Source organism: Salmo trutta, chromosome 2 (genome assembly GCF_901001165.1).
Source record: "Salmo trutta chromosome 2, fSalTru1.1, whole genome shotgun sequence".
Taxonomy (NCBI): domain Eukaryota; kingdom Metazoa; phylum Chordata; class Actinopteri; order Salmoniformes; family Salmonidae; genus Salmo; species Salmo trutta.
The window spans coordinates 64,675,987-64,698,326 of NC_042958.1; the positions used below are offsets into that span (position 1 = coordinate 64,675,987).

The 22,340-nt window shown below is 43.5% G+C and overlaps 2 protein-coding genes across 2 annotated transcripts in view; both read right to left on the reverse strand.

Annotated features, from left to right (window-relative positions):
* Window positions 1–414: 414 nt before the first annotated feature.
* LOC115160910 (uncharacterized) lies at window positions 415–3,238 on the reverse strand. The gene is made up of 2 exons (XM_029711435.1): window positions 1,721–3,238; window positions 415–1,383 (listed from the first exon to the last, which is right to left on the reverse strand). The coding sequence occupies exons 1-2, from the start codon at window positions 2,780–2,782 to the stop codon at window positions 1,165–1,167; spliced, it is 1,281 nt and encodes a 426-aa protein (XP_029567295.1). The 5' UTR covers window positions 2,783–3,238; the 3' UTR covers window positions 415–1,164.
* An 11,422-nt stretch (window positions 3,239–14,660) lies between these two features.
* Window positions 14,661–22,340, reverse strand: part of LOC115160932 (beclin-1) — a gene marked incomplete in the record, with an annotated part of 102,335 nt that continues 94,655 nt past the window's right edge. The window contains 2 exon segments of the mRNA XM_029711477.1: window positions 14,661–15,358; window positions 18,534–18,654. Coding sequence (XP_029567337.1) covers window positions 15,190–15,358; window positions 18,534–18,654 — 290 coding nt within the window.

A 22,340-nucleotide genomic window follows, 5' to 3' on the forward strand; every position in this document is an offset into this window, starting at 1 on the left:
GAGACTGCGTGAATCAGGCCTTCATAGTCGAATTGCTGCAAAGAAACCACTGCTAAAGGACACCAATAAGAAAAAGAGACTTGCTTGGGCCAAGAAACACGAGAAATGGACATTAGACCGGTGGAAATCTATCCTTTGGTCTGTTGAGTCCAAATTTGAGATTTGGTTCCAACCGCCGTGTCTTTGTGAGACGAGGAGTAGGTGAACGGATGATCTCTGCATGTTTGGTTCCCATCGTGAAGCATGGATGAGGAGGTGTGATGGTTGTTACCAACAAGTGAGGTCTCGAACTAACAGGTCCAGTACATGAACACACTTACCACTGGCTACTATATGGAGACAAACAAACCTTTTTTAATAAGCTGTGAAAAAAAGAGTGAACTATTTTCCAATGCTCATTAGACTGTCCGAAGCCAACCCCAGTGAATAGGCCATGTTGTATATGGTACATTCCACTCTCTCTTTCTTCTTGCGTGTGTAGGAGCTACCACTGTACTGTACAGGGGGCCTGCGCTTCTTCTGGGACAACAAGTTTGACCATGCCATGGTGGCCTTCCTGGACTGTGTGCAGCAGTTCAAGGAGGAGGTGGAGAAGGGAGACACGGGATTCTGCCTGCACTACAGGTCAGTCAACTAGTCTAGCAGATATCATAGAATTATAATTGTAATCATCTATGGATTATGTCGACAGTCCAAGGATAAAGCTGTCAAAAGCTGACCAACTTCAGTTATTTGTGTAAATTTGGTAAGTTATACAACTAAATTAATTAGTTGATCTTTCTTTTTTAAAACGCATGAAACAAAATCCCTCCTTTTAATATTCAGATTTGACAAATACGTTCCCTTGTTTCTTAATATTTAATTTATTCTATTTTCCTGCACTAGTAACACATCTGACAGAATGATTTAGATGAGTGTTTGGATTTGATTTTATTGAGGTGTTTTATACAGGTGTTTCTGTAGATTTGAGGAACTGCAGAACACTGTTGGTTTAGATGTTTCTGGATACAATACTGCCTCCTAGTAGTACTGCCTCTTATTGGAACCCTCACAGATTCCAAGGTAGAAGTCCTCATTTGGCCAGCAGGTGGTTTATCAGTCACTGTATGTCTGTCTGTTCAATACAAAATAAGAAAGAGTGACAGACTCAGGTCCCTTGGTGCATCACACCACGGATCGCTTCACGTAGCCAGCCAGTACAGTGCCTTTGAGACGGTGCATGGTGGAGTCATAGACCCCTCGTCTAGAGCTCTTGGAGGAGAGCTTGGCATAGATCTCACTGTGTTTCTCCAGGCGGCTAGGATCAAAGCACCGGCCGCAGTGCTCACACTGCTTCAGCTTGGAGTTGACTGCACTCATCCCAAATCGACGTTTCAACACCACCTGAATGAATGGATGTTATCAGATGGGCCAAATAATGGGCAGCTGGGCAACAAAGACAAGATATACAATATGTACAAACCAGATGAGGCTGGAGGGAGGAGCTCATTATAATGGGCTCATTGTAATGGCTGGAATAGAACAAAAGGAATGGTATCACACACATCAATCACATGGAAACCACGTTTGATTCCGATCAATTCATTTCATTCCAGCCATTACAACGATCCTATCCTCCTATAACTCCTCCCATCAGCCTCCTCTGATACAAACGCACGTGATCACCAACACTACACTAGATCAGCAGTTAGCATTGCTTTGGAATGTCAAGCTACTTTACCTGTCTGTCCTCCTTTTTCTCTTCCATGTTCAAACCCTTCTTGACTTCCTTTGGCTTGCTAACAGTGTATCTTGTGGCTGTCTCCTTTGGCTTACTTGCCGCACTGCTTTCTTCTCCATTTCTCCTCACCTCTTTAATCCTTTCTTCCTCTTCTTCCTCTTCTTCGTTATCTCTTATCATCTCCCATAGGTCAGAATCCACCTTCATCAGGCAGATCTCCTGGATGAACTTCTCCACCTTTTTTCTCAACCGCACTTTCGCGTTTTTCTCCTCCAAAGCCTGAGCATCCATCTTGGCCCCACTTTTAATCAGTTTCAATTCTTGGGTGACACTGATCAGCTTGGCCTTCATATATGCCATCACCTGCTCAGCCTCTGAGTTAAAGACGTCCCATACCATCTCATCGGGGCATGGCGGTAGATCCTGTACAGTTAGGGTCTGAGTCTTGATCTGAACGTGTTTCTTCACAACCTGCCTTCTGTAAGCAGGACGAGGGCTGCCCTCTGGTCTGACTGGCTGGAATGGCTTCTTCTTGGCATAATTGTTCGGCACAGTGACTCTAGCTCTAATGGGAGGCAGTGGCATCTTGGCGACCATATTGGCTCCATGGACTGCCTTCAATGGCTTGGCACTATGGAGGTAGATGTCTTTCACCACGCATGTTTGATCCCTCTTGGTACGGATGGGTTGCAGTGGCTTCCGGATGGGAAGAACAGTAGCCTTCCCTGACTGCTGAGATGTTGGAGCTACATGCAGTCCTTGACTCTTCCAATTGCAGATGGACCTCTTCTTCTGAAGTACTGGGATTCTGGAGGGAGGATGTGGTTTCTTTTCCACAGCCTTCAAACTGGCAAGTCGCTGCAGAGCATCCTTTCTTTCTTCAGTCAACTCCAGTACTGGTATTGTGGAGGTATTTAAACTGTTTTGTTTGAGCGCTGGAAGCTTCTCATTGGCCTTGGGTTGAGATGGCAGGGCAGGCTGAACGGAGTTGCTACTGGCAGCTCCAAGGTTCCCTGTTAAAGAATTATCTTCCATTAGCGGCTGCAAGAATCTCCTCATCATCAAGGAGATTGACAGTGGCCTTCTTCTAACCTCGTTCTGCAACTAAGTTGTAGTCTAGTAGCCCTTTCTATATTTTATGGTGATCTACTGTGTTAACTATATCTCAGGAGGAATCTGCTAGATTGTCTTGGATACTAGTGTTCTATTTTCAGCAATCAGACACCAGAATGTTCAAACAGAACATTTGGAATTTATTGATCAGTTTTGACATCATAATATGTTCATAAATAATGAGACTTCTAGAATCTCACACACTTATGTGGATGTGATGTCATAATAGACCATAATATGCAGCCCAAAATGGTGAATGTGACCTACCTGTGTTGAACTGCTTGCCCTCATCTCATATTTGAACATGCCACTTTTCTTTGAGGTGAAACATATTACTGAACTCTCTGAATTGTCAATTTAAAGACATTTTGCCAATTTATTCATGTCTAAATTTAGCTAACATAGTTAGTTCTTACCTTTGCCTCGGCAGTCGCGTCCAGATCATCATGGCGTTTGTAGTTCTTTGTGATAGCCACATTAGCAGATAATTAGCATTTCATTTTTGGGGGCTAAATGCAAGCAACTAAATTGATAAGTAACCTTTTTCTACAGATATTTACACTTGTTATTGAAACGTCACACAAGGGTAAACCTTCATGAAACACATCCCTTATTTTAAGTGTTTCTAAAATTTCCTATGGTGGAAAGACGGTTGGAACCATTTCTTGTTTGACCGCTATGTTTTATGGGTATTATGACTCATACTGTGGCACTCTATTGTACTTACACAAATAACTGGAGTTGGTCAGCTTTTGACAGCTTAATCCTTTGTCTCTGCACGATCATTTGCCTCCAACTAGTCACTAGCATGAGAAATCTGCAGATTATTTTGTCCTAGCATACTGGCCTTAGATAAAAAAAAAACATGCTCTCCTTGCTTCCCCATGATGTTTTGAGAGGGTGGTGAGAAGACTGGAGGAAGGACTTTTGAGATTCACCACTGGTTTGAGTTCCAATCGAAGAAGTCTTGTTTCCTTGTTTGATTTCTATATTGACCATTTGAAAGGACAAGATTAAAAACGGTTAAATTATACACATTCAAGTCCACCTAGACTCGTAGGTGTTATGAAGGGAGATATCTGAGACGTTTGGAGCACATTCCAGGATTGAGTCCTAATAGTAGCTAAGTGGCTTCTGGTTGTGTCTTTTCCTTCATATGCACATATCTTATGACACTGGATAGGTGAAAGCTGTTGTTTCCAATTGACCTGTTCAATTCTTAAAGATCAGTACACATGAAGGGAAGGAGAGAAGGACACGTTGAACTACTGAGATGCAGCACTGGAATGGGTTCTTATGTATCACATGCTTCTTACTTTGCTCCAGAAGCAAAACTGGGGAGTCACGAATCTGGTTTTCTGACTATTTTTCTTCAATTGGTTTGTGTCTTTGTGGTTCAACTACACTCTAGCCACAGAATAATGTACATGTATGTTTTAATTGTTTTTCTTTTACTGTGCTGACGAGGTAAAGATGGTTTAAGTTCACCATGCATTGGAACAGCATTGGAACGTTTGCCTTGTCTGTTCTGTCTCCCCACTCGCACCAAGTGTCTCCCGAAAGCTTTGGCGTCAGGATTATGCTGTGCTTTTGTTCATTGGCAAATTCAACAAGGCAATCGTTTTACTACAAGTGACTCCTTGGTGTGGATATAAATGTAGACAAGGAGGCTTGTGGCAGTATTTAATGCCTAAATCACTGTATGATTTGGTTTTCAGGTTCATTACATTTATGAACATGTCAATAATGGACCCACACAGAACGCCTTATGTAAAAGGATATTTCCAATTCTAACATTTGTATAAAAAAAGGTCATAAAAGTGTATAGATAGATCGATTGATTTATTGATTACGTAAGTATTCAACCTCTTGAGTCAATACATGTTAATTCGGGCTGAGAGTCTTTCTGGGTAAGTCTCTAAATGCTTTGCACACCAGGATTGCATGTTAGTCTTCAAGCTCTGTCAAGTTGGTTGTTGATCATTGCTACAAAGCCATTTAAGTTTTGCCATAGAATTTCAAGCCGATTTAAGTCAAAACTAACTAGGGCGCTCTGGAACATTCAATGTTGCCTTGGTAAGCAACTCCAGTGTGTATTTGGCCTTGTGTTTTAGGTCATTGTTCTGCTAAAAGTTGAATATCTCCCAGTGTCTGTAAAGCAGACTGAACCAGGTTTTCCTCTAGGATTTTGCCTGTGCTTAGCGCTATTCTGTTTTTTCATCATAAACATCTTTGCCGATGACAGGCATGTAGCCACCACCATGCTTGAAAATTTGAAGAGTGGTACTCAGTTATTTGTTGTTGGATTTGCTCCGAATATAAGGCTTTGTATTCAGGACATAAAGTCAATTTCATTGCCACATTCTTTTCAGTGCCTTCAGTGCCTTATTGCAACCAGGATGAATGTTTTTGAATATTTTTATTCTGTACAAACTTCCTTTCCACTATGTCATTCAGGTTAGTATTGTGAAGTAACTACAATGTAGTTGATCCATCCTCAGTTTTCTATCACTGTCACAGGCATCGATGAACGATGACCAAAATGCAGCGGGTATAGTGCTCATCTTTCTTCTTTGTTTAGAAAAGAACACTCAAAACCAAATAAACAGACGACGAAACAGTTCCATAAGGCACACAGGCTATACAGAAAATAACCACCCACACAACCCAAAGGAAAACAGGCTGCCTAAGTATGGCTTCCAATCAGAGACCACGAAAGACACCTGCCTCTGATTGGAAACCACACTCGCCCAGGGGCGAAAATCTGATATCAACTTTGGGGGGGACAATTACATGAAATTTTCTCAAGAGCAATTCCTGAGGGGGACACCAAAAGTAGTGCTGTAACACATAGCCTACATTGTAATATGGTAATATGAGGAACCAAAGAAATAAGATGTTTTCCGTACTCCTAACTACCGGTACCCAAAACTACACAACTACTCACAACCGCAATACCATTGCCTTTAACAAATCGTAGTTCAGTCACCAGTTTAAGTTGAGAGTGGGGGTATCCATGGCATTTTCCAATTATGTTCCTATTTTACAAGTCAAAAAAATTGAGAACCTTTCATAATGTTGCCAAACAAAGACTCAACAAACTTACCTGAGACTCCGTCTCTGCCAGTCTGTCCCTGCATATCTGTCCCCAACTCTGCTGTCTGTGTGCCATCTGTTGCCTGCTCTGCCTAATGACATCATTCTGAAACATTTCCATTAGAATTTCATTTATTTCTTATGAACATTTTATCAACTAGTCTTTGAGATATTAGGCTACTAGGGTTCTTACTTTGCGTTTTGGTGTACTGAAAAATACTCTGATGTCCGTCTTTTATTTTTCTGCCATTTTTCTACCTGGCTGGCTGGCTACACACACACAGTATGTAGGTTATTTACAGTAGGAGATGGGCTTCTATCATCTTATCTTTTATCATTCTATTTGGGCTTCGATCTAAAAGGTAGCTAGCAAATGTGAAACGGATTAAAATGACAAGAGTTGACAGCTGTATGAGTTCACCATTTACACAACATATGCTGCAACCTTTTGTAATTTTAATATTTTGTTTCATATTGGCTGGCTTCCAACAATAGCTGATTTTGCAAAGCTAGCGAGCACCAATTCAGTTTCAGTGGTGTTTGCTATAATCTTTGCTACATGGGTTAAATAAAATAAATAAATTAAAGTTCCCTTGCGACAATTTAGCTTTTGCAACGAGACCATTAAATATATTTAAGACAATGGTAGAAGAGAGTGTAGTTCTGTTCAGTTTGGACTTCAGTTTATCGCAAACCTTATCACAGGGACTTTGAAGCACTAACTTACATCATCTGCATGCTGATCTTGGAATAAATTGACGATAGCAAAGATTCCATCTTTGACAAGGCCACATAAATGGAATAGGTACTAGCTAGCTTAATAGTTAATATTTGCGCGCTAGCTCTGCATATTCAGCTAGTGTGTGTGCGCGATTGACTGGATTAACCTCACGTCAGTTACGTTCATTGAGTGCCTTTCAGACAGTGGCTATGACCCCTCTGTTACCTTGCCAGTGGAGCAAACCATTGTGAGGAAAAGGGTGGGGGCGGTCGCAATCTTTTGAAACTTAAAAACGCGCTATTAAGTGTCTATAATCAGCACAATTGCTTTCATTGCGTATTTGTCACGTAGAGTAGGCCAGAAGGCTAAACTGGAAAACCTAACCTCTATAAAAAATAAAAAGATGGCGGAGCCGCAAAAGTTCTTCTGTGCAAAGGTGTTTATTTACATAGTGATTCCGGAACAAAAACAACAGTACTGCCATCAAACGTATACCTTATGGGACAGCTTAAAAACAAAGCTGCCCCACCCACAGCTCAATCCAAAATGCCTCTCAATGAACTGAAAGAGAGGCTCCTTTTGTAGGGGTAGCCCCTCCCCTCAGAACAATTAACACTAATTAATTAAGCAATTACCTATTCAACCTACAGTTTCCATTTATCTACACATACCAAAATATATACATTGCAACACTTTATGAAACAACATCACAATATAACATTTACAAAATGACACTACTGACAGTGTCTTCCAATATGCCCATTTACATTAATGAGCCATTCCGGACAGGCACTACAAAGTAAGCCCAATTCCCTTAGCTCGGGTCCTTATCCAGCATACCCCGAAGCTACAGCGATGGAGAGAGAGAGGAACAGAACAAACAATGCGCTCATCCATAACATCTAAGTATAATAAATATTGCTTATATTAAATATGAACACTTGTCTGTTTATTTCTTTATACCCTAACCGGTTACTGACGTAAGTGTGAAATGTATGTACTAAGATAGAGAAGTTAACTTGTGTGTCGACCCACATTGTTAACTTGTCTGATAATGGAGCAGGGAGGAGTAATGAATGTGTGTGCGTTAAGGTACCAAATGCTGCCCGCGGCCAGTGACGGACTTCTACGTCACATTACCTTCCTCCTCTCCTGAAGCGACCAGGTTCGGGAGCCTGGATAGGTAGTCCGCCGTGACGTTTTCTTTTCCTGCCTTGTGACGGACAGAGAACCTGAAGGGCTGGAGCTCCAGATACCACCTGGTCACACGAGAATTCCGGTCCTTCATGGTCTGGATCCAGGTCAGTGCTCTGTGGTCTGTGTGCAGGTCAAATTCCCTCCCAAGAAGGTAGTAACGGAGGCTATCTAGGGCCCACTTTATAGCCAGGCACTCCTTCTCGATTGTCGAATACCTGGTTTCCCTCGGCAACAGCTTCCGACTCAGGTACAGTACAGGAAGCTCTTCTCCTGGCTCCCCTTGGGCCAGTACAGCTCCAATTCCCACAGCCGAAGCGTCCACCTGCACGAGAAACCTCTTCTGAAAATCAGGGGTCTGGAGAACAGGGAATGAGCACAGTCATTTTTTCAGTATCCTGAAGGCTTCCTCACACTCCTCAGTCCACTTCACAGGGTTGCTGGCCACCTTTGAAGTGTGGTTGGTCAGAGGGACAGCGATGGTCGAAAACTGCGGAATGAATCTCCGGTACCATCCTGCCAGACCTAGGAAGGACTTCACCTGTGTCTTGGTTCTGGGTTGAGGGCTGTTCCTGATGGACTCCACTTTGTCCACCTGAGGTCGAACTTCACCCTTACCCAGCTGGTAACCCAGGTACTTTGTCTCCTGTTTTGCCCACTCACACTTCAGGAGGTTAAGCGTGAGGCCTGCATCATGGATCTTCCCCAGGACTCTGCTAAGATGCTGTATGTGCTCCTCCCAGGAGTGGCTGTAGATCACCACGTCGTCCAAGTAAGCAGCACAGTAATCATCACAGTCCTGGAGGACCTTGTCCATCAGCCTCTGGAAAGTCGCAGGGGCCCCATGAAGGCCAAACGGCATGACCTTAAACTGGAACAGGCCCATCGGAGTCCGGAACGCAGTGTAGGCCTTGGATTGTTCGTCCAGGGGCACCTGCCAGTACCCTTTGCAGAGATCCAATGTGGTGATGTAATGAGCTCTACCGATTCTCTCCAGTAAGTCGTCAATGCGGGGCATGGGGTAGGCATCAAACTGGGAGATGGCATTCACCTTACGGAAGTCCATGCAGACACGCAAAGAGCCATCCTTCTTTGGGACAATGACAATAGGGCTGCTCCATTCACTTGATGATGGCTCGACAACATCCATCTCTATCATGGTGTGGACCTCTTCTTTGAGGGCTACCACCAGCCTCTCAGGCACACGGTAAGGATGCTGGCGGACAGGGTTCTGGCCAGGCTTCAAACGAATGACGTGTTCCAGGACTTTGGTTCTTCCTGGCCTCTGACTGAAGAGGGCCGGATACTTGCCAAACAGCTGCTTCAGCTCATCTTGCTTGTCTTCTTCTAGGTGAGCCAGTATGACCTCTGCTCGTCCTTTCCATGCCTCTGTGACCCCATCTGACTCATCCTCTTCTTCGACTCTGCTGACCAGAAAGGATTTTACCTTGGAGAGTTCCTCTTTCTCCTCCCAGGCCTTGAGGAGGTTCACATGGTAGGTTTGCTTCTCCTTACCCTTGTCTGGGTGCAGCACCTCGTAGGTCACCGGACCCATCTTCCTCCCGATTAGGTACGGCCCTTGCCACTGCGCAAGGAGCTTGCTGGTAGACGAGGGAAGGAGGAGCAGGACTTTCTGTCCTGGCTTAAACTCTCTGTGGCGAGCGTGCTGGTCATAACCTCGCTTCTGGGCCTTCTGGGCTTGCTGAAGGTTTGCCCTAGCTTCCTCTCGGTACCGCTCCAGCCTGTCTCGCATCTGGAGAACGTACTGGACAATCCCCTGTCCTGAGGTAGCTACTGGGGAACCTTCCCAGCACTTCTTCAGCAGCTCCAGTGGTCCCTGCACTGGCCATCCATAGAGGAGTTCGAATGGCGAGAAACCTGTCGATGCCTGAGGCACCTCCCTGTAAGCAAAAAGCAGAAAGGGTAACCACTTATCCCAGTCTTTACCAGTGTCAGCCACAAACTTCCTCAGCATGTTCTTGAGCGTTTGATTGAATCTCTCTACGAGCCCATCCGTTTGGGGATGGTAGGGAGTGGTCCTCAAGCCTTTAATGCCCAGCTGTCGGTGGAGTTGAACCATCAGTCGTGAAGTGAAGTTTGTGCCTTGGTCCGTCAGGATTTCATCTGGGATTCCTACACGAGAAAAGAGCTGAACAAGAGCACTGATTATTTTTGGAGTGGTTATGGAACGGAGTGGGAAGGCTTCTGGGAACCGGGTGGCATAGTCACAGATCACCAATATATACTGGTAACCTGCACTACTCTTCTCCAAGGGTCCAACAATGTCCATTGCAATTCTCTTGAATGGGGTAGAGATAACTGGCAGTGAACATAGAGGAGCCCGGTCAGACCTACGGACAGCACTGGTTTTCTGGCACGTGGGGCATGTTTTGCAGTATGTTTGTACATCAGTATACATGGAGGGCCAAAAGAAACGGGAGCCTAGCCTAAGATAGGTCTTATGTTGCCCTAGATGGCCTGCCCATGGAACTGTATGTGCAAGGTTGAGAACAAGTGGTCTACATGTAGATGGCACCACTAACTTCCTGCTATCTGCTTCTGACCCAAGGTAGAGTATGTGGTTGTCTACTGTGTATATTCCCCCACATGAAGATTGGCTGTCCCCAGCTAAGGCCTTATCAAATAAACCTTTCAAGGTTGCATCAGACTTCTGCAGTGTAGCAAAATTTTGTGGAACTTCCCATTGCACTTCTAACCCAGACACATCAGCAACAGGTACAGGGGTTCCCACATACTTCTCAAGACGCCGCTGGCGGCGTGACTTTCTGGGCCCTTTGGTTCCCCCCTCACACAGACTATCACACAAGTCAGGCAGAGGTTGTAAACCAGCTTTGGCCTGGGCACGAGTGACAACTGAACATGACACCTGAACATCAGACTGGCAAACTGACTGCTCATATAGCTGACCCCCCACACTTCCCAACAGATCAGAGAGTACAGGCACATCCCTCCCCAAAATCATCTCAAAAGGTAGCTTCTCCATTACCCCAACTTTGAGGAGGTATTTCTGACCCTGAATCTCCACTGTGAGTTCAGCTGTGGGCTGCTGTGACTGGTCACCATGGACACATTGGATCAGTGTCTGGTGACCGTAATCAATGTCATTAACAGGTACATTACATTTTCTGATCAACGACAGGGAACTGCCGGTGTCAATCATTGCAGTAAGACTTTTACCATTCACTTTTACAGGTACCAAGACTGACCCTTCCCCAGTCTGTCTATTCTGAACACCATCCCCCTCTCTGGGCACATAACAGTAACCTGAGAGCTTGGATTTACGTAGCGGACACATTGAAGCCTTGTGCCCCTGCTGTCGGCAGTAAAAACAGGTCAGACCCCTCCCATCAGAGCGAACTGCATGATCCCTTACCTCCCTCCTCCCAGACACATAACCCCCAGAGTTACCTCCACCATCTCGGGTATCTCTGATGTCCCTTGTGTCTCGGAGACTCCTTGGAGCGGGTGCTGCAGGTCGTGGTGGGCACCCTTTACGTGCATTAAGGTACTGCAGCGCAAGCTTGGCCGCCATAAGCCCGTCCTTGGGCTCGTGCTCTCGGACCCAGGTTTGAATGTCGTGTGGTAGAACTTGTAGAAGTTGCTCGAGGATGATGACCTCACCGATCTCGTCCTGTGTCTTCTCCTCTGGTCGAACCCATCGTCGGTAGAGACCCTTGAGGCGGTGGTACGTCTCTGTCGGCGACTCACCCGATGGCGTCAATGCAGCTCTAAAGCGTTGACGGTAGGTCTCCGGGGAGATGTCAAACTTCACCAGCAGCGCTTCCTTCAAGCCCTTGTAGACGTTGGACAGCCCCTCATCCATTGCTGTGTAAGCCTCTAAGGCCTTGCCCGTGAGCAATGGGACAAGCCTGCAGGCCCACTCTACCGCCGGTCACTGCCACGTCTTGGCCATTCGCTCAAACCTCAGCAAGTAGTTTTCAATGTCCTCCCCCTGCTGGTATGAGGGCATCTTTGGCTCCTTCCTCAGGAATGCTGGAAGATGAACGTTAACACTGCTGGACTGGTCTCCGGGTGCTGGGGCTGGCCTCATTACTGCTTGGGGATCCTGCTGTGGAGTTGAAGTCCCTGCTGCGTCAAGCCTTTGTCGTCCTGGTGTTGGCAGACCCAATCTTGGGCTCTCCCTGACGAGTTCTGCTTGGTGAGGAGCTGTGAGGATAGATTGGCGTAGGACCCGAAACTCCTGCTTGAGGTCTTCGTCGCTCTTCTCAAGGCAGGTGAAAAGTTGCTGGAAAAGGGCTACCATGGTTGGGTGTGGTTCTGGTCCCCCAACTGCTCCTCCAGTCAGCTGGTCTCTTATGGCTGTATCTGCTGGTTCAACCAGTAGCTCAAACAGTTCTGGTTGTGTTTGGCCCCTTGATCGGGCTCCTAGTTTCTCATAATTAACCTCTTCACCAGAAGATTCCATGGTATTCCACCCCGTTTCAACTTCAATTACCTTTTCTGACAGTTGATGCTGCTGCTGAGAACGCAATCCTGTACGCATTCCTTTACCTCTCTTGTTGGAATTCACTGATTTGCGGTGCGCCATCCCACTGCTGTCACCATATGTCACGTAGAGTAGGCCAGAAGGCTAAACTGGAAAACCTAACCTCTATAAAAAATAAAGATGGCGGAGCCGCAAAAGTTCTTCTGTGCAAAGGTGTTTATTTACATAGTGATTCCGGAACAAAAACAACAGTACTGCCATCAAACGTATACCTTATGGGACAGCTTAAAAACAAAGCTGCCCCACCCACAGCTCAATCCAAAATGCCTCTCAATGAACTGAAAGAGAGGCTCCTTTTGTAGGGGTAGCCCCTCCCCTCAGAACAATTAACACTAATTAATTAAGCAATTACCTATTCAACCTACAGTTTCCATTTATCTACACATACCAAAATATATACATTGCAACACTTTATGAAACAACATCACAATATAACATTTACAAAATGACACTACTGACAGTGTCTTCCAATATGCCCATTTACATTAATGAGCCATTCCGGACAGGCACTACAAAGTAAGCCCAATTCCCTTAGCTCGGGTCCTTATCCAGCATACCCCGAAGCTACAGCGATGGAGAGAGAGAGGAACAGAACAAACAATGCGCTCATCCATAACATCTAAGTATAATAAATATTGCTTATATTAAATATGAACACTTGTCTGTTTATTTCTTTATACCCTAACCGGTTACTGACGTAAATGTGAAATGTATGTACTAAGATAGAGAAGTTAACTTGTGTGTCGACCCACATTGTTAACTTGTCTGATAATGGAGCAGGGAGGAGTAATGAATGTGTGTGCGTTAAGGTACCAAATGCTGCCCGCGGCCAGTGACGGACTTCTACGTCACAGTATTATTAATATTATTTAAATTACATAGTTATGTTTCAGTGATATATTGGGGGGGACAAATCATATTTTTCCCAGGATGGGGGGGTCGTGTCCCCCCCGTCAACCTTGAAAACGAAACATAGAAAATAAAAACTAGAACCAAAATCTCTTAGACCAAAAACCCCAACACACACAAAACAAACACCCCCTGCCATGCCCTGACCATACTACAATGACAAATGACCCCTTTACTGGTCAGGACGTGACAATCACCGCCGTTAAATATTTTTAAAGTCTCCATTGGCCTCAGTGAAATCCCTGAGCGGTTTCCTTCCTCTCAGGCAACTGAGTTAGGAAGGACGCCTATATCTTGGTATTGACTGGGTATATTGATACACCATCCAAAGTGTAATTATCAACTTCACAATGCTCAAAGGGATATTCAATGCCTGTTTGTTTTTTAACCCACCAACCAATAGGTGCACTTTTTTGCGAGACATGGGAAAACCTCCCTGGTCTTTGGTTGAATCTGTGTTTGAAATTCACTGCTCATCTGAGGGACCTTACAATTGTCTGTATGTGTCGGGTACAGAGATGAGATAGTAATTAAAAAATCCTGTTAAACACTTATCAGATGAGTCCATGCAATTTGTGGCTTGTTAAACACATTTTTACTCCTGAACTTCATGCTTGCCATCACAAAGGAATTGAAACTTATTAACACAATACTTTTAATTAATTTGTAAAAATCTCTAGAAACATAATTCCACTTTCACATTATGGGGGATTGTGTGTAGGCCAGTGAAACTCAATTTAATCCAAACAACAAAATGTGGAAAAAGTCAAGTGGTGTGAATACTTTCTGAAGGCACTTTTAGATTGGCTCTTCAGGCAGTCATTGGGTTGCTAGCCTTGTACGTAGCATGTAGCTAGCTCTGTATGACTATGTTTAAGTATTACCAGTTAGGCTATTCTGCTTTTCTCTGGTAAACAACACATCTATGCTCAAGCGTGAAATCACATTTCACAAAAATAACTTTTTTATACTGCACAATCTGCAATAAATGAGAATTATCTTTGACGTAACTCCTTGCTAACAAACCACAAAGTCAGACCAAAAGTCGGTTAAATGGTTTATATGCATTTCTATTAAGTCTCTCCCTCTCCATTTTGGGGGAAAGCCTCATGAAAAAATATGGACAACCATCCAAATAAAGTAAACTCCCAGTCCAATATCCAAGAAAATATTTAAATCTGATCAAATCAGTCAAAAGTGATGATCCTAGTGATAATGACCTCTTTCTTTCACTTGACAGTTTAGATGTGTGTAAAACGTAACAGTGTTGTATCAGCCAGGCATGCCTTCAACTTTGGTCATCAAAAATAGAAACTCCCCCTTCATTTGAGGGGGGGGGTGCAATTGATTATATTATTTGGAAATATATAGAGCTCAACTTATGATACAACTCAAGCAAGAATTTATAAAAAAGCCTTTCTTTCAAAACTGAGGACTGCCAGCCAACTGCTGGAGAAAGAAAATGGCAGACGGAAGGGAAGGTGGTGCGGCTTCTCAACAGCTTTCACCTATCCAGTGTCATAAGATATGTGCATATGAAGGAAAAGACACAACCAGAAGCCACTTAGCTACTATTAGGACTCAATCCTGGAATGTGCTCCAAAAGTCTCAGATAGCTCCCTTCATAACACATACGAGTCTAGGTGGACTTCAATGTGTATAATTTAAGTTTTTATCTTGTCCTTTCAAACGGTCAATATGGAAATCAAACAAGGAAACAAGACTTATTGAATTTGAACTCACACCAGTGGTGAATCTCAAAAGTCCTTCCTCCAGGTTTCTCCCTACCCTCTCAAAACATCATAGGGAAGCAAGGAGAGCATTGTATAAGAATTTTTGAGAGTCACACATTGTGACGAAATGGTGGTTTTAGAAGGGTCAAGGGGCACACCCAGGGTGAGTCCTCATCTATCGGTTGTAAAACTGAGACGACACCCACGCCAGGCCCCACTTGAGGTTGGTCAACATGAATTTGAGCGCCTTGGTCCACTGCTCCTCTGAGTTGAACTGGGTCTTGATGGAGTAGGAGCCGCCGCTGCCTCCTGTGTCCTCAATCTTGCCCTTCTCGACATCCATCCTGACCCATAAAAGAAAAAGGTGCATTAAAACTCAAACCCCCAAGTGTTTATTTCTTGAAGGGTATGAAAGAAACTGGTGAAACATCTACAGCTGCTAACACCACATTTAAAAAAAAAAATCTAAGGCCAGGACGCTAAGACAAAATCATCTGCAGATGTCTCATGCTAGTGACTAGTTGGAGGCAAAGGATTAAGCTGTCAAAAGCTGACCAACTCCAGTTATTTCTGTAATGTGTCATACCACAGTATGTGTCATAATACCCATAAAACATAGCGGTCAAACAAGGAAATGGTTCCAACTGTTTTTTCACCATCGGTTTTTCCCCATAGAAATTTTTTGAAACACTTAAAATTAGGGATGTGTTTCATGTAGGCTTACCCTTGTGTGACGTTTCGATAACCGTGTAAATATCTGTAGGACAAGGTGACTTATCAATATATTTGCCGGTATTTAGCCCCCAAAAATGAAATGCTAATTGGCTGCTAATGTGGCTATCATAAAGAACTACAAATGCCATGATGATCTGGACGAGACTGCTGAGGCAAAGGTAAGAATCTCTGAACTAACTATGTTAGCTAAATTTAGTAATGAATAAATTGGCAAAATGTCTTTAAATTGACAATTCAGAGTTCAGTAATATGTTTCACCTCAAAGAAAAGTGGCATGTTTAAATATGAGATGAGGGCAAGCAGTTTAACACAGGTAGGTCACATTCACCATTTTGGGCTGCATATTATGGTCTATTATGACATCACATCCACATAAGTGTGTGAGATTCTAGAAGTCTCATTATTTGTGAACCAATTATGATGTCACAACTGATCAATAAATTCCAAATGTTCTGTTTGAACATTCTGGTGTCTGACTGCTGAAAATAGAACACTAGTATCCAAGACAATCAAGCAGATTCCTCCTGAGATATAGTTAACACAGTAGATCACCATAAAATATAGAAAGTGCTACTAGATGAAAACTTAGTTGCAGAAAGGGGTTAAAAGGCCACTGTCAATCTCCTTGATGATGAGGAGATTCTTGCAGCCGCTACAGGAACATAATGCTTTAACAGGGAACCTTGGAGCTGCCAGTAGCAACTCCGTTCAGCCTGCCTTGCCATCTCAACCCAAGGCCACTGAGAAGCTTCCGGCGATCAAACAAAACAGTTTAAACACCTCCAGAATCCCAGTACTGGAGTTGACTGAAGAAAGAAAGGGTGCTCTGCAGCGACTTGCCAGTTTGAAGGCTGTGGAAAAGAAACCACATCCTCCCTCCAGAATCCCAGTACTGCAGAAGAAGAGGTCCATCTGCAATGGGAAGAGTCAAGGACTGCATGTAGCTTCAACACCTCAGCAGTCAGGGAAGGCTACTGTTCCTCCCATACGGAAGCCACTGCAACCCATCCGTACCAAGAGGGATCAAACCTGTGTGGTGAAAGACATCTACCTCCATAGTGCCAAGCCATTGAAGGCAGTCCATGGAGCCAATATGGTCGCCAAGATTCCACTGCCTCCCATTAGAGCCAGAGTCACTGTGCCAAACAATGATGCCAAGAAGAAGCCATTCCAGCCAGTCAGACCAGAGGGCAGCCCTCATCCTGCTGCTTCAAAGTACAGAAGGCGGGTTGTGAAGAAACACGTTCAGTTCAAGACTCAGACACTAACTGTACAGGATCTACCGCCGTGCCCCGATGAGATGGTATGGGACGTCTTTAACTCAGAGGCTGAGCAGGTGATGGCATATATGAAGGCCAAGCTGATCAGTGTCACCCAAGAACTGAAACTGATTAAAAGTGGGGCCAAGATGGATGCTCAGGCTTTGGAGGAGAAAAACGCGAAAGTGCGGTTGAGAAAAAAGGTGGAGAAGTTCATCCAGGAGATCTGCCTGATGAAGGTGGATTCTGACCTATGGGAGATGATAAGAGATAACGAAGAAGAGGAAGAAGAGGAAGAAAGGATTAAAGAGGTGAGGAGAAATGGAGAAGAAAGCAGTGTGGCAAGTAAGCCAAAGCAGACAGCCACAAGATACACTGTGAGCAAGCCAAAGGAAGTCAAGAAGGGTTTGAACGTGGAAGAGAAAAAGGAGGACAGACAGGTAAAGTAGTTTGACATTCCAAAGCCATGCTAACTGCTGATCTAGTGTAGTGTTGGTGATCACGTACGTTTGTATCAGAGGAGGCTGATGGGAAGAGTTATAGGAGGATAGGATCGTTGTAATGGCTGGAATGAAATGAATTGATCGCAATCAAACATGGTTTCCATGTGATTGATGTGTGTGATACCGTTCCTTTTGTTCTATTCCAGCCATTACAATGAGCTCCTCCCACCAGCCTCATCTGGTTTGTACATGTTGTATATCTTGTCTTTGTTGCCCAGCTGCCCATTATTTGTCCCATCTGATAACATCCATTCATTCAGGTGGTGTTGAAACGTCGATTTGGGATGAGTGCAGCCAACTCCAAGCTGAATCAGTGTGAGCACTGCGGCCGGTGCTTTGATTCTAGTCGCCTGGAGAAACACAGCGAGATCTGTGCCAAGCTCTCCTCCAAGAGCTCTAGACGGGGGGTCTATGACTCCACCAAGCACCGTCTCAAAGGCACTGTACTGGCTGGCTACGTGAAGCGATCCTTGGTGTGATGCACCAAGGGACCTGAGTCTGTCACTCTTTTGTATTTTGGATTGAACAGACAGACATACAGTGACTGATAAACCACCTGCTGCCCAAATTAGGACTTCTACCTTGGAATCTGTGAGGGTTCCAATAAGAGGCAGTACTACTAGGAGGCAGTATTGTATCCAGAAACGTCTAAACCAACAGTGTTCAGCAGTTCCTCAAATCTACAGAAACACCTGTATAAAACACCTCAATAAAATCAAATCCAAACACTCATCTAAATCATTCTGTCAGATGTGTTACTAGTGCAGGAAAATAGAATAAACTAAATATTAAGAAACAAGGGAACGTATTTGTCAAATCTGAATATGAAAAGGAGTGATTTTTTTTTATGAATTGGAAAAATGAAGAAACATGAACTAATTAATTGAGTTGTATAACTTACCAAATTTACACAAATAACTGAAGTTGGTCAGCTTTTGACAGCTTAATCCTTGGACTCTCGACATAATCGATAGATGATTACAATTATAATTCTATGATATCTGCTAGACTAGTTGACTGACCTGTAGGGCAGGCATAATCCCGTGTCTCCCTTCTCCACCTCCTCCTTGAACTGCTGCACACAGTCCAGGAAGGCCACCATGGCATGGTCAAACTTGTTGTCCCAGAAGAAGCGCAGGCCCCCTGTACAGTACAGTGGTAGCTCCTACACACAAGAAGAAAGAGAGAGTGGAATGTGCCATATACAACATGGCTTATTCACTGGGGTTGGCTTGGGCCAGTCTAATGAGCATTGGAAAATAGTTCACTCTTTTTTTCACAGCTCATTAAAAAAGGTTTGTTGTTTGTCTCCATATAGTAGCCAGCGGTAAATGTGTTCATGTACTGTACCTTTTAGTTCGAGACCTCACTTGTTGGTAACAACCATCACACCTCCTCATCCATGCTTCACTGTGGGAACCAAACATGCAGAGATCATCCGTTCACCTACTCCTTGTCTCACAAAGACACGGCGGTTGGAACCAAATCTCAAATTTGGACTCATCAGACCAAAGGATAGATTTCCACCGGTCTAATGTTCATTGCTCGTGTTTCTTGGCCCAAGCAAGTCTCTTCTTCTTATTGGTGTCCTTCAGTGGTTTCTTTGCAGCAATTCGACTCTGAAGGCCTGATTCACGCAGTCTCCTATGAACAGTTGATGTTAAGATACGTCTGCACTGCAAAAATTGAAATATAAGTAAGACTAAATATCTTAAATACTGGCAGTATATGCTTGTTTTTGGTTGGAGCATTTCACTTGTTTCAAGCTTTTTTGTCCCTAATTATCTTAAGATAATATAACTTGTTACTGAGATTGTGTTATTGGTTCTGAGTAACTTAATGCTCAAAACTATAATTAACAGAATTATAAAGCCGTTTGATCAACTCTGACAAGTACAAAACTGCTTTGTCAAAGTCAGAATTTCTTATTTCAAGCATCTTATCCTTTTCATCTCTTCACATATTAAGAACAATTAATGACCAAATGGAATTCACTGTTTTATTGTCAATCATACACACAGCACAGCAATCATGTAGACAAAATACAGTACAGAACAAAGACAGTACACTTTTCATATCTGGGGAACACAATGAGTCATTTGAACTGTTGTCCAATTCTATTACTTCCCCAAGATGGTATTTGACTTGTACATAAGTTTGGCTCTTGTTGCTAATTGTGTAATGAGAGGTAAAATCAATCAGCTTTTCAGCATCCACTAACTCAGTGGCCTGTGCAAAGTGTGGGACCTCAACTTGATAAGCCATGATGTTTCTATCAAAGCGTCTAGTTTGAAATGGTTGAAATTCCAAACAATAAAGCCCAGAATCAATAAGCAATATGTTTTTGACCAGTCCAAATTCTGCCATATTACCATTCAGATCATGGACTTCTGAGTTATGTATTTATTAGAATTGATTACAAGCCATTTCAGTGATACAGCATGGTTTACCTCTTTGAAACCTAGGAAGTCCCTCAATTTCCCACGTAACTATTGTAGATCATTAACCTCTGATACAGGTCCCATCTCCCTTTCATTTGAAAAAACTGGGTGCATTGAACTGATTACATTTTGGCAGCTTTCATATATTTGGTTCTGATTGATCAAAGACTTACAAATACTTTTTAAATTCAACTTGGAAGCCCATTGTTTAAAGAAACAATGTTTAGACTCAAACCGCATACACATACAGTGAGGGAAAAAAGTGTTTGATCCCTTGCTGATTTTGTACGTTTGCCCACTGACAAAGAAATTATCAGTCTGTAATTTTAATGGTAGGTATTATTTGAACAGTGAGAGACAGAATAACAACAAAATAATCCAGAAAAATGCATGTCAAAAATGTTAGAAATTGATTTGTATTTTAATGAGGGAAATAAGTATTTGACCCCCTCTCAATCAGAAAGATTTCTGACTCCCAGGTGTATTTTATACAGGTAACGAGCTGAGATTAGGAGCACACTCTTAAAGGGAGTGTTCCTAATCCCATCTTGTTACCTGTATAAAAGACACCTGTCCACAGAAGCAATCAATCAGATTCCAAACTCTCCACCATGGCCAAGACCAAAGTGCTCTCCAAGGATGTCAGGGACAAGATTGTAGACCTACACAAGGCTGGAATGGGCTACAAGACCATTGCCAAGCAGCTTGGTGAGAAGGTGACAACAGTTGGTGCGATTATTCGCAAATGGAAGAAACACAAAAGAACTTCAATCTTCCTCGGCCTGGGGCTCCATGCAAGATCTCACCTCGTGGAGTTGCAATGATCATGAGAACGGTGAGGAATCAGACCAGAACTACACGGGAGGATCTTGTAAAGAATGTCAAGGCAGCTGGGACCATAGTCACCAAGAAAACAATTGGTAACACACTACGCCGTGAAGGACTGAATTCCTGCAAGGTCCCCCTGCTCAAGAAAGCACATATACATGCCCGTCTGAAGTTTGCCAATGAACATCTGAATGATTCAGAGGACAACTGGGTGAAAGTATTGTGGTCAGATGAGACCAAAATGGAGCTCTTTGGCATCAACTCAACTCGCCGTGTTTGGAGGAGGAGGAATGCTGCCTATGACCCCAAGAACACCATCCCCACCGTCAAACATGGAGGTGGAAACATTATGCTTTAGGGGTGTTTTTCTGCTAAGGGGACAGGACAACTTCACCGCATCAAAGGGATGATGGACGGGGCCATGTACCGTCAAATCTTGGGTGAGAACCTCCTTCCCTCAGCCAGGGCCTTGAAAATGGGTCGTGGATGGGTATTCCAGCATGACAATGACCCAAAACACATGGCCAAGGCAACAAAGAAGTGGCGCAAGAAGAAGCACATTAAGGTCCTGGAGTGGCCTAGCCAGTCTCCAGACCTTAATCCCATAGAAAATCTGTGGAGGGAGCTGAAGGTTCGAGTTGCCAAACATCAGCCTCGAAACCTTAATGACTTGGAGAAGATCTGCAAAGAGGATTGGGACAAAATCCCTCCTGAGATGTGTGCAAACCTGGTGGCCAACTACAAGAAACGTCTGACCTCTGTGATTGCCAACAAGGGTTTTGCCACCAAGTACTAAGTCATGTTTTGCAGAGCGGTCAAATACTTATTTCCCTCATTAAAATGCAAATCAATTTATAACATTTTTGACGTGTTTTTCTGGATTTTTGTGTTGTTATTCTGTCTCTCACTGTTCAAATAAACCTACCATTAAAATTATAGACTGATAATTTCTTTGTCATTGGGCAAACATACAAATCAGCAGGGGATCAAACACTTTTTTCCCTCACTGTATGTCTAACCATGGGACACAATGACTTTATCTGTGATGGCAAATGTATCATATAATGCTGTTTAGGTGTAACATTGCGGTCTGGAAAAAGCTCTTTCCAATGCTTCAAATGATTTACAATGAGTAATTTCAACCTAGACACAGTCACAATGGAAAGAACAGATGCAAATACTATCTGTACAATCTCTATTAGCTCAATTGTCAGTCGTATATATGCATTGACTTCCAAACTCTCCAAAACAAATGGCAATATCCTTAGCAAGACGAGCATTTGCCCAGATGACTGTTTTAGTTTTCCATCACTTGACGTTAATGTACTAACAGAAATTGGGGATGGCCGATCTCTAACATCTAGAGGGGAATAAGAGAAACCAAGAATAGCAGAATTCACTGAGTCCAGATCAATCTGTCCTGACACAACAAGATGATTCAAAACACATTTGATTTCCAATGGGGTTATGCCCTCCAGAATTACATGCATAATGTCTTGCGAAGTTTGTTGTATGATATCAAAGGCTGAGAATTCAACTAACTTGCTCCTTCTATTGATC

Excerpts from the sequence above, each read along its gene's own strand:
- LOC115160910 (XM_029711435.1), bottom strand. The coding sequence starts at position 2,782 with ATGATGAGGAGATTCTTGCAGCCGCTAATGGAAGATAATTCTTTAACA. Across the intron at positions 1,384-1,720 it reads AGAAAAAGGAGGACAGACAG|GTGGTGTTGAAACGTCGATT; the intron begins GTAAAGTAGCTT and ends CCATTCATTCAG.